Raw genomic sequence first — 16552 nt, forward strand, 5'->3', positions numbered from 1 at the left:
CATTTGCCTGTTAGAGGTCATTTTATAGTTCTTATGTGCCTGTCCCATTCCTTGTGCTGTAGACAGACCTGGAGTTTGTATGAAGATACCGGTTGTGCAGGTTCCACTGACCCAGAAAAATCTTGGCCACAGCATTACCCTATTGAGGAATAAAAGGACTTTTTCAACTACATAATTTATGCAGCCTCTCTGATTTTTCCACTGTCACAAAAAAAAAAAAAAAAAAAAAAAAAAACAACCAAAAAACACAACAAAAAACAAGCCATACCAAATCAAGCAAAAAAGCTTTCAATGCTCACCGTTCAGGCAGCAAGTGCAGCACGAGGGAATTGCATCGTCTGGGAGAGGTGGTGGCAGCCTGGGCAGGCAGGAGAGCCTGCTTCGTGCCTTCCTCTTCTTGCCCTCTCTCCCCATCTGCCTCCCCAGCGCAAGTGGCACCCCGGGCACCACACTTGGCACGGCTCCCTGGTCCTGTCACACCTGTTAGCAAAACTACTCAGTGTGTAAATAAAGGGACTGGGCAGGGCTCGCGGGAGGGACATCTGGTGGGGGACCGCGCAAATGACAGCCTCGCTTGGAAAGGGGGCTCCCTCTCTTAAACACATGTATGTAATTTAGCAGGTAATACCAGCATAAAGAGGAAGGGCTGAGTCACACCACCTGCCTGAGATTGGATCTTGAGTTGTCTTGTATTTGGCATTTGTTTTATTCATACCAGTAAGGCACTTACTGAGTGAATACATTATCCTCCTCCAACTGCTCTTATGGATTTTTTTAAAACGCCAGCGTATTTTCTCCGCCACAAAAACTACCATATTTAGTGTCAGGTGTCAGGATAACAGGGTGTGCAAACATAGTGCTGTTGATTAGAAGCTTCTAAAACCTGTATTACATATCTTAGAACTGAGTGCCTTTAATTTACTGACAAATTATTCAAATTATTCAATGATTTGACTGTGCTAGAAGACAGTGCAGATAGGGCAGGTGGTGAGAACAGTTGTAATACCCCAAAACAGCTAGTTCTGAGGACCCTGAAACCACGCTGCATGTGCTTGTGCTTCCTTCAAACCAACTGGTCCCACAGACTGAATGTTCCTTTATGGGTGGAGAATGTCTTCCACTTGACTTTCTGTGAAAGGGATGTTTGCAACTGCGATGGTCTGTAATGCAAAGCAAAAGGTGACATGTGGTGACAAGTGGGAAATTTGCATCAAAATGATAATTATCTAAACCAAATCTCCAATACAGGTGCAACTGCAATGTCAAAATTCTCTGTGGTACAGTGTTTGAACTCTAGTTAGTGAGAATTTTGGACTTTCTGTGCTGAGAGACACTGACCCCCAAAAGAACACTACATTTAACCTGAAGCTGGAGACAAAGCTTCCAAAATTAAATGATAGACCTAAAAGTATAAGTGTGTATTTTGAATAGAAGTGTGTAATATCACATAATATAAAAATTAGAGTTTAAAGTTTTGGAATAAACTAATGTCTATAAAACAAAATAAAAGTTTTAGAGCAGAAACTAATCCTTCTTCTTCACCTTCTTCTTCATGGGTTTGGGTGGTATTGTGTAATTAAATTTAAAAGTCTGCATTATGAGCCATGAGTAGTTAGTTATTTAGTTAAAAGTAAAAATAATTTAAGTTTCATTTCTTAATTAGACAGTTTATCCTTAAAAAAACCTTGTAAAGTGAGAGATACAGCTCCAGTTTTTAGTTTATTAAAGTACTGTAAAACTCACAGTGTATGAGACTGTAATATAAATAAAAACTAATAAACATCTGAATCCAAACAAAAAACATCGTCTCCTGCATTTAATCCCAACCCTAACAAAAAAGAAATTAAAACTCCACAGTACAGTCAATGATGCCCTTTGATATTCTGCTTCTACACGAAGCGCTATCTTCTGTCAGCCTCACAGCACCATCAATCCTCCCATGAAAACTTGGAACCCAATATAGCGTTAGGTAGATAATGCTCAGCCTGCTTGCAAAAGAGTTCTTTTTTTCCAGTGTACTGATCCTGTTAACAGCAGTATTTCTTGAAATCCCTTTCCAACAAGGAATCAGGCAGGTGAGATATTCAATTAGCATTATAAAACAAGGATTTGTTAACTTGAAGGCCAAATGAAGTAAGCAGAACAACAGAGAAGAGCCTATACCACTCAGGTTGCTTAATACTGACCATTGCATTTCACTCAGCTACACACAAACTGCAAGATGGTTTGAGAATAAGTGGTATGAGCTGTGGAGAGTTGGCAGCCAGAGGACTGCAAGGGGAAGATTTAGAGTCCCTGGAAGTCTACTAGCTGTGACAATCAGGGCTTAGATTTACACCTGCAATGCACCCATAATGCCAACAGGTTCAGTGGGCATTGAGTGACCAGCACCAGACAGGATCAACTGTGATCAGGTGCAGGTGTCCCTGAGCGTGAACTGATTTACAGGTGGTTGAATTCTTCCCCTCATTGAAGGAAGAATGGAGATGCCTGGGATAAGCCTACACAGTGGTCCTTCTTTTCTGAATCCCTTTGGCATACCCAACTGCAGCAGTCTCTCATGGTATTGGTGTCTTGGTGTTCCCACTGGAGGAGGTAACTCATTTGAAGAATTTGGGTATGTCCCACTGGACTGCATCAGAAAATTAAACTGCAGGATTCCTCTGGAGTTCCCTTTTTTAAGTATTTTCCTAGAAAATAAGTGTTAAAATATTCCAGAAAGGAATGCAGTGCAAAGAACATTGTATGTCTCAAAATCAGAGCAAAATGGTATAATAATTATAATAAAAATGGTGATAAAATATTAAGTTATGAAAGATGGCTCACATTTACAGTTGTGTGCAGTGGCAGTTTTCCTGGGCACTGTCACACTTCATTCCTTCTGACTGTTTCAGAGGGAGTTATTGCTGGCTGTGGTGACAGTTGACAGCAGTCAGATGATACAGAAAAGGTCTTTGACAATCATGTTACCATTCCTGAGCCTGATGTCACCCCCCTGTGAAATATCTATACCAGTCTGAATAACCTCTGGGAGAAGCCCTTGAGGCTGAAATTTTCCAGCCTCTTAGTAGTTTTCATTGGCATGTGGTAACGCATGTATTTCCAGAACTTCTTGTGTGGAGCAGCAGAAATGGAAGACTTCCAGGTAATGATTGGTAAAATCCGAAGTGCTTTCTTCACTACTGGAGGCAAAGCCTCTGGCTCTTTGAAATCCTGGAACTTTATTAATACCAGTTTGATCCCTTTATCTTCCAATGCACAGTTCACCGCTGCCTGCAGTTCAAAGATGCTTGGTCCACTGACATAGGCTGGGCTCAAAATAATTATTACCCGTCTGCTTTGTTTAATAGCAGTTACAACTTCATCTGTGTATGCTGGAGAGGAAATGGTGAGAGTTACTGCATTCTGCAAAGGAGTTTTTATCTTATCAGTTCCTTTATCAAGAGCTAAAACCCAGAAATAAGGAAAGGCAAGAATAGGAATGCTGAGTAATCATACAACACCTAGAAATGAGTTTGCTATCAGAGGGTACCATGGCTGTTCTTACACAACTGAAGAACACAACTTTCTGCTCAGGATGCGAAGAGCATAGCTGAGACCTCAGCACACTTCAACAGGGTCTCAAGGGACACTTGGACTTGTCTTCATCTCTCCCACAGGGCTTTCTAATTACTGAGGTAGCACTGGCTAAAGTTGCTCAGAAAGTAACTACTGAAATATTTGAAGTCTTCTTTCCAGGGAAAGGATTCTGCTTGCAAAGAAATTCTTGCACAAGAAGCTTTGTCTCAGCCTAGTAGCTCACAGTGACCTCACTCCAAAGTATGTATGTGTCAGGCGCAGGGACCAGACACAAAGATCAAAACATTACGAGATTTGAACATAAATTCCACTACCTAATTATACAATTTGTCGCTCTGGTGCATAAAGTTGTTTTTTGTTTTTAAAGTGAAACACAATTTTATAAAAAATGAAAGATTTTCTACCATGCCCAGGGAACTTACCTCCTCCTGGAAGAATATCTCTTTCGAGAATACATAGCTTGTATCCATATTTATTTTCTAGCATATCTGGAAGAAGCTCCAGGGCAAATTTTTCCTCACTAAGTAAAGGAGAGTCACTTTCAGAAGAGTTTAGTTTTGCATAGGATACAAATGCATCAAATTCCTTGCCATCTGAAATACATGAATAAATAAATAATAAGTAAATGATTATATACATTAACAAGTCTGGCTGAAGCATTCAGCTTCTTTCTTAATGCCCTGCTTCCATTCATATCTGTTTAAGTAGGCAAACACAAACCTAAAATTATGACGTATTCATGGATTACAGCTATTCAGTCACCAAAGACAACCTTGCTGTCTCACTGTCTTGCAAATTTTGTAGACATATGCTACCAAAGCAAGCAAGCAAGCTAGAGATGTTTAGTGCAAGGTAGTTTAAAGATTTAGTCCTTTCCAGGCAAAAGCTATGTGGTAGTGAATGATTCCCAATCTTTTCTCTCATTTGCCCAAATGCTGATAAAAAGAAACTTGTCAATGGCCAATCTTATTTTAAAATATAATAAAGCTTAAAGGAAAAATGTTCTTGAATATTAGTTGCTTGCAAAAGATATGCTGTTTTCATACACTGTTATGTTTGTAAACAGAGAGACTTATGTCTCTCTGTTAAGGAGCAAAGTGTAAGTCTGATCAAAATATCAGCTCAGACACCAAGTACTGACCAGTTATTGAACTTTAAGTCTCCTTAAAAGAACATTTGTACAGTGCAGATGAAACATAGATAAAGAATTTTTCTTAGCTTTGATCACTCTGGTACCAATGTCCTGAGTTAGGCGCATTCTTAACTACAAGGCAAAAACAAATTATATCTGCTGAATAAACTTTGAACTACACTTGAGGGAGAAGGAATATAAAACAAAATCATTTCTGGTTAAAGCAAAAGGCACAGTGGACCCAGTTCACTTTCCCAGTTACTTCAGGCATTTAAGTTATCCTAAGACTGCCAGATTTGACAGGGGAAGTATTGGAGACTCAAGCGTTTTGGAATGGTAAGACATAGGCAGCCCAAATACCATCAGACACCTATGTTCAATTAGCTGAATTGTACCACATGACAATACAATGAATAGGAACCAGAAAGAAATTCCCCTGTGTAGAGCAGGGTGCTGCTGCAGGGTGAGCTGAGAGGCTCTCTGGATTCCACCATATTGACTGCACCTTCACCTTCACTGCTTGGGACCTGAGACACCCACAGCCAGCACAGAGACCTAAGTGCTGAGTGTCTCAGACCTAAGTGCTGAGTGTCATGACCCATATGCCTTGGTGTTAACTCCTGATTTCTATCCACAGACACAAGCTAGAGTCACCAAGTTCCTACAGGATCTAGAAGAGCCCGTATGTAAAGCAAATTCAGAAAACTAACATGGATGAGCTTGGGCTGAACACTTAAATTCAGAACCAGCATATAACAGAAGGTGTGTCATCAAAAGAAAACAGAGGTGTGCAGGTCTGGAGCCAAGAATGTGATCAGACAACAGATATTGCACCTCTGCTCCTCCCCTCTGCTCCCGGACACACTTTCAATCACATAATTCTACTGGTGCGGAAGCTTTTGTGATAATAGTGGGAGATTATTCAGTTTGCTGGTTACACACTGTCTTTTACTGAGTTATTTTTCTGCCAAGCTGAGCCAATTTGAGCCCACAAGAGTGAATCACCAGCAGCAGGCACACAGGACTAATGTGGGAATTAAAGGTGGGCCAGAGGTTCACTAGATTGGTTTCGCTGAACTTCAATTCATTGATACCCTAAATTGAAGCTCCCTTGAAAACAGATTTTAAATAACAATAAATTGCACTACAAGCCCGGTATTCCTCATTTCACCCACAGAGGTCACTGCAGTCTTATTAGACCACAACCACTAACAAACACATGCCTTTATAACATTACTATTACAATAGCAAGTTAAAAATAAATACAAAATAAGCACCATTAGGCCATATTTTCACATATTTGCACAGGAAAATTACAAGCTGAGGAACTTTTGATACTGTATTTAAGATGCTGAAAGTGTAGGAAATAAAGAATACCTGACTTAAGCAAAGTGATGGCATACATGTTCTAAAAATGTTAGTATCAAATCTCCTGCATTATTTCTTTATACATGTGGGAGAAGACAGGAGTTTTGAGATATATCTGAATTGGCTAAGGAGGCCTATTAACCCCAGAGGGGTTGTGGTTTCTCTCTCCATAGAGTTCTGCACAACTTAGGTTGGCTCTGCTTTGAGCAGGTGCCCAGGGTACCTTCCAGTCTTGTAGGATTATTCAATTGTCTGATTCTGTGCTGAGAAGCACACAAGAGAAGAAATGATAGAATGGAAGAAACAGCAAAATCAAGTCATAACTGCTGCTTTGCTGCTTTATGAGCAAGGCCTTTCAAAACTCAGGTGCACTTCATGCACCCATGAAGTGAGAAGGACATAATCCTGCGGGTGAGAACACATTTTCCTTGGGCAGAAAACTCTCTGGGTATGCATGGTTGGTCTGCACACCCCCTATACCCCCATGCTGCAAATGGAGCTGCGTGCACGACGTACCTGAGAAGCAGGGGACAGGCAGGGGACAGGGGCTGTCATGGTGAAACCCAATGGTGTCTTCAAATTCAGTGCACAGGTCTTGGCAGGTCCTGCTGACATGCAGGATGTGCTCTAAAGGGACTTTCCACAGGTCCTTAAATCACTTTGTTACCAGATAGAGGGGAAATTTTGAGTGATTTCTGAAATTGCTTTTGCCAAATGTTTTAGTGCTTGTAAAAATATTTTCCAGAAGGGCATTTAATTTTCCAATTGCGCATGTACTTAGAGGTATCTAGATACAGTTGTTTCACACTCACCTATGAGATACATTTACAAACATAAAAACAGACTCAGACATCCCTATCTCAAACTGCATCAAGATGCAAGAATTTTTAGAAAAATTTTCTCAGGCACAAACTATCAGAATTCTTTCAACATGTTTTAGAAAATCATACCTTAAGTTCTTTGAAGTAGTTGTAGTGATTCCTGATAACATTTTTACTCTGTCTACTATTTCAGGGGCCTGTTTTAGCTGAGGTGATGGGGCAGTGCTACTACAGAGACTTGAAAAATCAAAAGTTAATCACTTGGGTCAAAATGTCAAGTGGTTTCCAAAGATTTTAGAAAGGAAATACGAATATTTCCCAAGCATTCATTTGCCAGTTGGTGGCCTTTATCATCTTATTTCTCTCTTTTGTTTATTCTTCTGAGAAACTTTTTGGCTTTAAGTGAAAAATACAATAGACTCTGGAATCCTTTACTTTTTATGCCTTTACTATGTTTTTTTCAGAGAACGATTTCAAAACGTTGGAGATGCTAAATTATTCCCTGCAAATAGACTGCCAAAATTCAACTTCCTACTCGAATCTTCTATGGATAAATTAAGGCTAAAATCTAACTGACGTTTCTGTTGGTGTTAGATATTTCTTTCACACTATCTGACTTTTTTCCATCTGCATTAACTGAGCATCTTGCAAGGTTTAATAGACTTTGTATTGGCTCAAAAAGAACAGGCTCATTAAAAAAACTTAACTAAATGAGTAATTCATATCAGATTATTGCACATGGGAAAAGGCAGTAGAAAAATGGGAGCAAATTGATATTATACAAGGTTTCTTACCTTCTGTACTTTTGTTGTGGACCAGATGACTTCGATACATCAGCACTATTTCAATCCAGTGCTGGTAAATAAAGGCAGTGCACAAAACAAATGCAAATAGAGTAGAAATGGCACTGCATAGTACATATAAGAACAACACTGCAGAAAGAAAAGAGTCTATCATAATTCGAGTTTCCAAAATAATATTGACACTTAGATAAAAATTCAGTCCAGAAATGGGGAGAAACCATCATACAAAATCTTTTTTCTTGTCCCTCTGGCAAAATCTAGGGAAGTCAAGATCTCACGTAGCCACAAACCTTAACACAGAATTTCAGTCTACCATCAGTGACCTTTTTTGCATGGCATCTCTTTGGTGATATGAAAAACCAATCTATGACAGAGTGCACAGAGAAAATAGTTTCTGGTACACTCAGCAATGCTGAAAATAGCCATCACCTGAGATGGAAAAGCTACATCAGAACAGACACAGCTGCACACAGTGTCCTTCTGGCAGCTTCCTGTTGCACTCCAGTGATGAACCTCCACTGTGAACTGCAGTTTAACACTTTAATTTCCACACTGATTTTGGTTTGGGCCTTGAAAGGCTGCCACAATCATATCAGTCATGGTAACTTCTCAGAAACATGCACTCTAATGACTGGGGAAAAAAAACAGAAATATCCTATGAAAATCAGGGAATACTGTTGCTTTCAGCAGCCTCTCTGCTTCAGTTTAGTAGGTTGCCTATTAATGTTCAGAGATTACACTCTCCTCTTTTTCCTTCCAGTTACTCTCTAACTTCTACTTGGCTCACCTGCCTGCAGTAAGTCCCCAGATAGCCCTGTTCATCTGAGGAATCCTCAAAATACTGTGGCTTTCAAGACATCTGACAAATCAGACTTTCCCCACTCAGGTTCAAGAAACTTCTGCTGCTGGCTAAAAGCCAGTGTCAATGGGAATTAATTAGTAGCAGCAGAGTAAATTAAAATTATTCTTCAGGGGTAAATAGTCTCCAGGTGATAGCTTTACCTCTCTTCTTTCTTTTCAGCTGGATCACAGCAGTGGCATTCCCCACTGAATTCTCAGCAAAGCATGTGAAATTGCTTCTGAGGTCCTTTTCAGTAACTTCTTTCAAAGTTGCAATGTGAAGAAGTGTGTGCCCCTTCAAACCTTTTGGATAGACACTAGAGAGAAAAAAAAATGTGTATTTGCATGATACCTTTGCTGTTCATTCAATAGACTTACACACAAAATGTCTTACAAAAGCAGAGGAGCTTGCAACTTCTTAACATTCATCTTGAACTTTTAATAGTAATGCAATATTCTGGTTTGGAACCTTCTCTTGGTTTATACATGGTAAGAAAATACTAACTAGCATCATAAGAAAATTCTTTGATGAGCCTGAAGACTGAAAGGTTTTTCCTTAATTCAGCTACTCAGCAAAATATTTACCACTTGCCTAGTTTTAAATATATAGTCTCCTTTACTTCTATAAGATTACTCGTGGTTTTCTAAGATGTAAAATATTAACATGGAAGAAATGAAGAGAAATAAAACTTCAAAAAGGAACCCCAACAGAGAACTAGCTGGGCAAAAGACTGAGCAGCTCAGCCTCTTGCACAGGGGTAAAAAGCCCAAGGACATGATAGGCAAAGAGAATAAGACAGAAATAAGGGACAGAAGTATAGGAAATGAAGAGGTGACTGAGGAATCCCTTCAGGGTTGAGTGAAGGATACGGGAAACAGATCTGTATCTGCAATCATTCCAGAATACCCAGGGTTTCTGAGTTTCAGCATTCCCCTTTGAAAGCCACAAGCATAAGCATCTCTGGGTCATCCCAAAAGTCGTCTAACATCATGCCTCTGCAAAATGACAGTAGTCCATGGATCTGCCTCTGCTACCTCAAGATATGTAGGAGTGAGCATAGGCAAGGATTCAACCAAAGTCTGTTGGGGATGTTTCACTTGTCTGTATTTTAAAAAATAAACAGAAACTCTACCCACAAAAACAGCTAAAAACTTGTTAACAAGAATATTCCAAATCTAAACATTCTAAAGTTAGGAAAATTTCCAGTCTATCTCATGAGTGTGTGGGATATCATAATTCTTATTTTTTCCCATATGACTCCTATTATGAACTTGATTTTAGCAGTGACACCAGGGCCTTTGCTTCCCGCAGTTCACCTATAAAGTTGACTCAGGGCTGTGTGGTGAAAGACAGACTTGCCTGTGTTGCCTCTATTTTGTTGCTTGCCCAAGTTGAACACTGCATAAGTGAATGAAAACAGGAAGGAAAGGGAAGTGTAATGACTATAGGGGTTGTCCCCAGCTCACAGGAAACCTTTGCCCTGCATGATTCTTCTCTGCAGGGTCTGGATAATTCTCACCAGGGAGGAGTCCCAAAATTCAGTGTTCTGAAACTCAGTGCTGCAAGCCCTCAGACCTGGTCTGTAACACCCCGATGTCTGAGACACACAAACTCCCTTCAATGTCCACAGTACTGTTTTGCTGATCTGATTCATTCCCCACTCAGAGACAGCTTCCAAAGGCAGATTGTCTGAATTGCAAACGAGGCACAACAGAGACTGTGCTTTCAAGAACACTTGAAAACAAGAACACTTGAAAACAACTGATGCAGGGACAGGCAAGCAGGAACCCTTCATGTTGAAACCGTCTATGAGCTAAAGTTTTAAGAGCTAAGATTATGCAGAGTTTGAGTTCTTGATTTTATGGCCATCAATATGTGCTTCTGTATGTGAAGGTCACATGCCTGTCACTTCCTTGTGGACATATGCATTACTAGGTGAAAGTAAAGAGCCTTCTAAAGTTTTTTTCAATAAAATGTATTCAGTAAAGTTGCTATAGGACTTTTACAGTTGCTTGTGGTGGTAGTAACCAGATTACTAAGGGAGATGGGGGAGGAGGTTCTCACATTGTTTCCTGATTCAATTTCTCATTTACATTCTCTTCATCGTTTGTTTTCCACATTACCCTCATCGGAGAAACTGTTTCAAACCCAAACTGTACACGACATTCCAATTCAAGTGGCTTGCCTGGAAAAAATAAACACAGAAAAACCATGCCTGCAGAATATTATTCTCTTAAATAGCCTAGAAAGCAAAGCTGGTTTGCTTTATCAAGATCTGTCATCATTTATCAAAACCTCATTTAAATATTTTCATTTGCTTCTAGAGGAGGAATTAAAACTTACCAACTTCTACTTCGAGGATCACAACACCACTGGGATACAAAAGGTTTGGTGGATGAATAGTGTTTTTTGCTGAAATTAACAAGAATATCATTAAGTATAAAGTTATTGGCAGTGCAGAAAACCAAAGAAAATAACTTAAAATTTAATTTTTCAAGATTTAGGTGGAATTTAGACACCTGAGTCCAAGAGGAGGACAACAAAACTTGCATAGCTACTCAAACACCTGCTATCTCATTTACACTGAGGCACTGTCCTCTTACATGAGCTGAGAAGCTCAGCAACTAGTCTGCACTTTAAATTATTTAGGATTAAAAAACTAGGAACCCCCCTTTGCAAAACCCCCTGAAGGGTGCAATCCTCATACCAGTTCCCTGCCAAACCTCTTTTCATGCCCCATTCACAAGCACAGATACTTGTACCAAAATAGCCATGTTGTTTTCAAAACTCAGGCTGCCACAGGGCACAGATAATGACACCCACGGGTTGTACAATAAAACCCACATCTCTGATGTTCTAGGAAAGTCACATACTGCAGGAAATGATGCCACATATCACCTTTTTGTTCTGTTGTTTTTTTTTGTTTTTTGTTTTTGTTTTTTTTTTTTTGTTTTTTTTTTTTTTACTGGGTCACAGCAGAGAAATATATCACAGAATCACAGAATAAGCTGAGTTGGAAGGGACCCACAGGATCAAGTTCAGCATCCAGCCCTGCACAGAACCATCCCCAAGAGTCACACCCTGTGCCTGAGAGTGTTGCTCAAACACTCCTTGAATTCTGTCAGGCTTGGTGCTGTGACCTCTTCCCTGGGGAGCCTGTTCCAGTGCCCAACCACCCTCTGGGCAAAAAACCTTTTTCTAATATCCATCCTAAACCTCTCCTGACACAACTTCAGGCCATTCCCTGAGGTCCTGTCACTGGTCACCACAGAAGAGATCAGTGCCTGTCCCTTCTCTTCCCCTCACATGGAAGAGCTCCACTGCAAGAGGGTCTCACCTCAGTCTGCAAGGTTATAGAGTAGGATGCATATGGTGCCTTTTAAGTGTTTTTCTGACTGCTCTAGAAAGTGAGGGAAAGGAACTGAGAAGAACAATGTGTTAGCTCAAATACAGTTGGATCAGAATAAAAACAGAGCTAGTCCAAGCCTGCCTGGAAAATTTGTAGGAATAAAGTCAGAAGGAAGTGTGAAAGAGCAAGAGGTATTTTAAGCCACCACACAGAGTTCTCACAGGTTGGTAAGACATGGTTTCCTGTCCTGATGGGATGGATACATTTTTCCCTTGAACTCTTATAACCAAATTCTTAAAACACCTGGGGAAAGAAGGATCACCTATTTCAGAAAATACCCTCATTATAAAATATCCATGACGTTTCAAAGGAGTGTTTCTTCACTAGGCCATAGAACCAGGTTGCCTCACTTGACACATTTCTTTTGCTCCCCTAAATCTTGATCTCCTTTTCACAGAGTGGCCTACCTTCCACCAGGATGCTGAGGAATAGTCCTGTGCTGTTTTCATACAGAAACAGCTGTACTGCACCATACAGTTCAGGATATAGAACAGATTTATACTTTTCTACAGGACATAGTGCTATTACTATTGGATGTTCTAGCTGGTGTCCCAAGATGTCCTCAGAATACTTGGAAGAGGATTTGAATGATCTTGTAGCTAATTCAATTTATGGGTTTTTCAGAACAAGAGCCTGAACAAAAGACAGAAATAAACATAATAAAGAAAACATACTTTACTTCAGGTATTTTATTCTGGGTTATTATATTACTCACCAGTGACTTCTACTGTTACTGCTGTTCTCACTGTCCACTTGATAATGTTGTCAGACAGAGTGTAATCACACACATATATCCCAGCATCTTTGTCATAGGTTGGATTCAAGTAGATTTCATTCTGCTTAAGCTTTAGGCTTGGTCTGCTTTTCCTGTATTTTATCTGATGACCATCCTAATGAAAAGAATGTCTAAGAATTAAAGGGATTTTTTTTCTTGCTGTTGTTGCTGTTACTAAATTATATTTTAATATATTTGGACAGGATTTTCATGGCAGAAGGGCTAAACTAAAGTTTTTCCACTGAAGCCCAAAAAGGGATGTATTAGGAGCCTGAGGACATTTTCAGTTATATTAAAAAATATGTGAAAAACCTTGATTTAAAAAAAATTATTTAAAATTTATGGTTGATGCAAAAATATGGAATCACAAAGCTAATCTAAATTAAACTCCGATTACTAAGAGCAACTTAGTAATAGGAGTTTAATTAAAAGGACCGCTTTTTTGATGGACTAGGTATTTTTTCTTTTGTAAAGAAATAATTTTGAAAACATTTTCAAGTTATTTTATGAGAAGTAAACTATGAGTTTGGATGGTCTGAGGTGGAGAACACTGTCACTATTTTTAGAAGCATGAAAATGATCTATTTTTGAAAAGCGCCCCTATTTTTTAGCTTATTATATTCATATTCCACCAAAACCAGCAAGAATTTTCCTTAAATCAAGCTCCTGAAAAAATCCAGTAACGCAAATGTGAAGACGCTCCTTAACTTCAGTGCGTTTCAGTTCAAGATGTAGGTAAAGATAAACTTCATTTAAAATTTTAAAGCAAATGCAAAAATTTTAAAGCAAATTTTAAAGCAACTTTGACTAGGTCATAATTCTACTTGATAGAATAAAATAATGTAAGTAATACCAGGCAGGAAAATGCACAGTTGCAAATTTTAGTAATTTTCCTTTGCTTGTTTATACAGATTTGGATACTATATTACCATCCTTACAAACACTAAGTCAGTAGTGGTTCAGTGGAACAGTGTTTAATTTAAAACATAATTTGTGTCTAACAAAGCCAGTTTTTCTTTGGTATATTGAATATTTTCAAAATTTGAAATGTCAAAACAAATCTTAAAATGTTGCATTTCAATCATGTCAGTTTTGTAAAAAGCCTATTTTAATTCTCAATTTCTTCAATTTCTTAGCTGAAAAGCAAGCATTTCTTGGCTTCTGTTTCATATAATAATGTTCTGGGAGTGGCAAATTTCTTCAAAACTCTTCCTTAAATACTTGGTATATATCAGTCCAAGATTCTACTTTTGGATTTAATTTCTTTGCCATTGCCTGCCAAAGAAGAGTTCAAGAACTATGGCACATGGACATTAACTAGACCTGAAGCTCCACCTCCACTCAGCGGTTTCCAGTACTCAATAGACTGACTCTTACCTTGTACCATTTCACATCTGTCTTTTTTATGTGGCTGTAACACTTTGTCCCAGGACAGGTTATTGAATTCCCATTGCCAGCAAGCAGATATAGAATATTTGTGTCATAACCTGAACATTTTGCTGCCGCCTTTGTTTGAACATCCAAAACAATTTTGACACATGGAATCTTTCCCCTGAATGATGAAAAAAAAAAAAAAGTTAAACACTTAATGCACAAACCAAACCAATAATTCTCCTATAGAAATAGAAACCTTTTGCTCCTTTACTCCATTATTCCATTACTTTTTTGCTCCATTACTTACCATATCCTACAGATGTACACTCCAGAAGCACTGTCCCTTATTGGTTTAAACCAAAGTGCATCCCCCTGGAAAGTCAGGTTTGAGCTTTCCTTGATGTCCTTCAGTGTCTCTTTATCTTTCTCATGCCAGAACCATTTCACCTTATGTTGACTTTGAAGTGAGTTGTTATAAATGTTGGTAGCATCTCTATCTGGTAAAGCACATTGTAGAACAAACTCCTCACCATCAATTGCACGATACCATATTTGAGGTTCAACATGGGAACATCCTGAAAAGCAGGACAGTAAGATATCAGTACCATCTGAAAAAATACAGAGTCATGGTGAAAAAAATAAAAATAAAAATTAGGAACAAAAATAGAATCTTACCTTTCTTGTGTTGAATATTTCTTTATGTGATCAGCGCATGGACTAATAAAAAATAGGTTTTCTTAAATATGTAATTTGCTAGTGTTCTTGAAAATTTATTCAAAGGTTCCAAAGGTTTCTTAGGCCTTTTTTCAGAAGCTTTATGTGAAGAGTTTTTGTGATGTGTAGACTTTTGCATGCGTGCTAACCTGTTACCTCAACTCTGTAGAAAAGCAGATGCAGCTTTTCTTGATCTCACCATATTAATGGAGAAGGGACTGACTTAAGCCTGAGGAAGCAGAACCTGCCCACCACATGCCCTATTTAAGGTATGATTAACAAACATTATTGTCTCACTGCTTTTAAATATTTACCCTCCTATGTTTCAGCAACTGTCTCTAAAATTACACAATTTTTTTTATTCTGAAAGATGTGGTCAGCCATCCTAATGCCCATCCTGCCAGTTAGGCTGTTGTGACCTTTGAAGGTATGGCAGGATTTCACCCCAGCAGAAGGGAGGTAATGAAATCTGTTCCTCACCTGCCCACCTGGGAAACTCTTTACAGTTTCATTTTCTCTCTGTGCACTAAATTGGATCAAGCTCCTCTAGATATATTGTGTGTGTGGAAGGCTTTGATAAATCACTCTCTTTCTGCTTTTGTCTTCCTTGTCCCCAGTCCCTGCCTCATTAGACCAGATACTGGAGACCTAAGTCACAGAGGCAATTAATTTGTTTCATTTAGGCCTCAGAGACTCTCCTTTACATTTATCCTTTTCATTGGGGAACTGATTTTTGAGTCAAATTTAGGGTAGCTTGTATACTTCAGAAGCTTGCAGAAAGGCTATTTGTCTGACACAAGCATGGACATGTGCAAAAGCAAGGAAAAATGAAGATCTCCTTTTCTAAGTTTTCAGAAAGCACCACAAACACCAAATATCACTGGAGCAGATTCTTACCTGGCAAATTAATCTCTCTAACTTCTACCCCACTGACAAATAGTGTTAACATCCAGCACAAAGTGAGCATTATTTTCTTTGTCAATTTTGGCTGATATTCAGAGACATTTTCTTTAAGAATCATTTTGCTTTCTGTAAAAGAGGAAAAAAGGGTGGTTTTTTTGTAAATAAGAGTCCAATAAAATAGCATATTTCATTGTGTACCTCTGTAAAACTTTGCAAACATTATTTTCTGCATATTGTGTTTTTTAAAAATGAGGTTTGCAGCACTTTCCCTACTCACAGTATTTCACTGAAATGCAGAATGGATAATACTCAAGAATATGCAACAGTCTCTCTAAATACACCTTGCATAGAATTGCTTAGAGATTAATTTCCAAGTCATACCTACAACAATGCAGAACTCCACCTCTGGAGTGGAAATGCAGATCCTTCCTCCTTTGATAGGAGCATGTTCTCTAAGATGAGAGGTAAGATACCAAATATCATCAGCCTTCAGCTAATGATGCCTATCAGCAACAGACTGAGACAGGCATAAATGGCACCAAAAATCCATGGAGTGCTGTTGCAGCTTGAAGGTCAACAGGCCAGATTGGATTCCTTTGGGATTGAACCAAATCTGAAGATGTGTTGCAGCTGCAAATGCCATTGAGCCCATGTGACTGGAGAACCACGCAGAAGTAAAGCCCTCAAAGCATGTCCTGCATGGGCACATGTCTTTGGTTCTCTCTTTCACCCAAGAGTCGTGCTCCTACTGGGCTTTGTTACCAGCCAAAATGGGCATACTTAGGATGTCTACTAGGGCCAGCAGAGCAACCTAAAACCTCTTCTCCTCCCCC

General features: G+C 39.0%; 1 protein-coding gene across 1 annotated transcript; it reads right to left on the reverse strand.

Moving 5' to 3' along the window:
* Positions 1-3006: 3006 nt before the first annotated feature.
* IL18RAP (interleukin 18 receptor accessory protein) lies at positions 3007-15837 on the reverse strand. Its single transcript, XM_053936567.1, has 10 exons — positions 15714-15837; positions 14410-14677; positions 14106-14280; positions 12669-12843; positions 10888-10956; positions 10609-10729; positions 8706-8860; positions 7695-7832; positions 4002-4172; positions 3007-3374 (listed from the first exon to the last, which is right to left on the reverse strand). Exons 1-10 carry the CDS (start codon positions 15835-15837, stop codon positions 3007-3009), a joined length of 1764 nt encoding a protein of 587 aa, XP_053792542.1.
* Positions 15838-16552: the final 715 nt, after the last annotated feature.

This window comes from Vidua chalybeata, chromosome 2, assembly GCF_026979565.1.
Source record: "Vidua chalybeata isolate OUT-0048 chromosome 2, bVidCha1 merged haplotype, whole genome shotgun sequence".
NCBI classification, from domain to species: domain Eukaryota; kingdom Metazoa; phylum Chordata; class Aves; order Passeriformes; family Viduidae; genus Vidua; species Vidua chalybeata.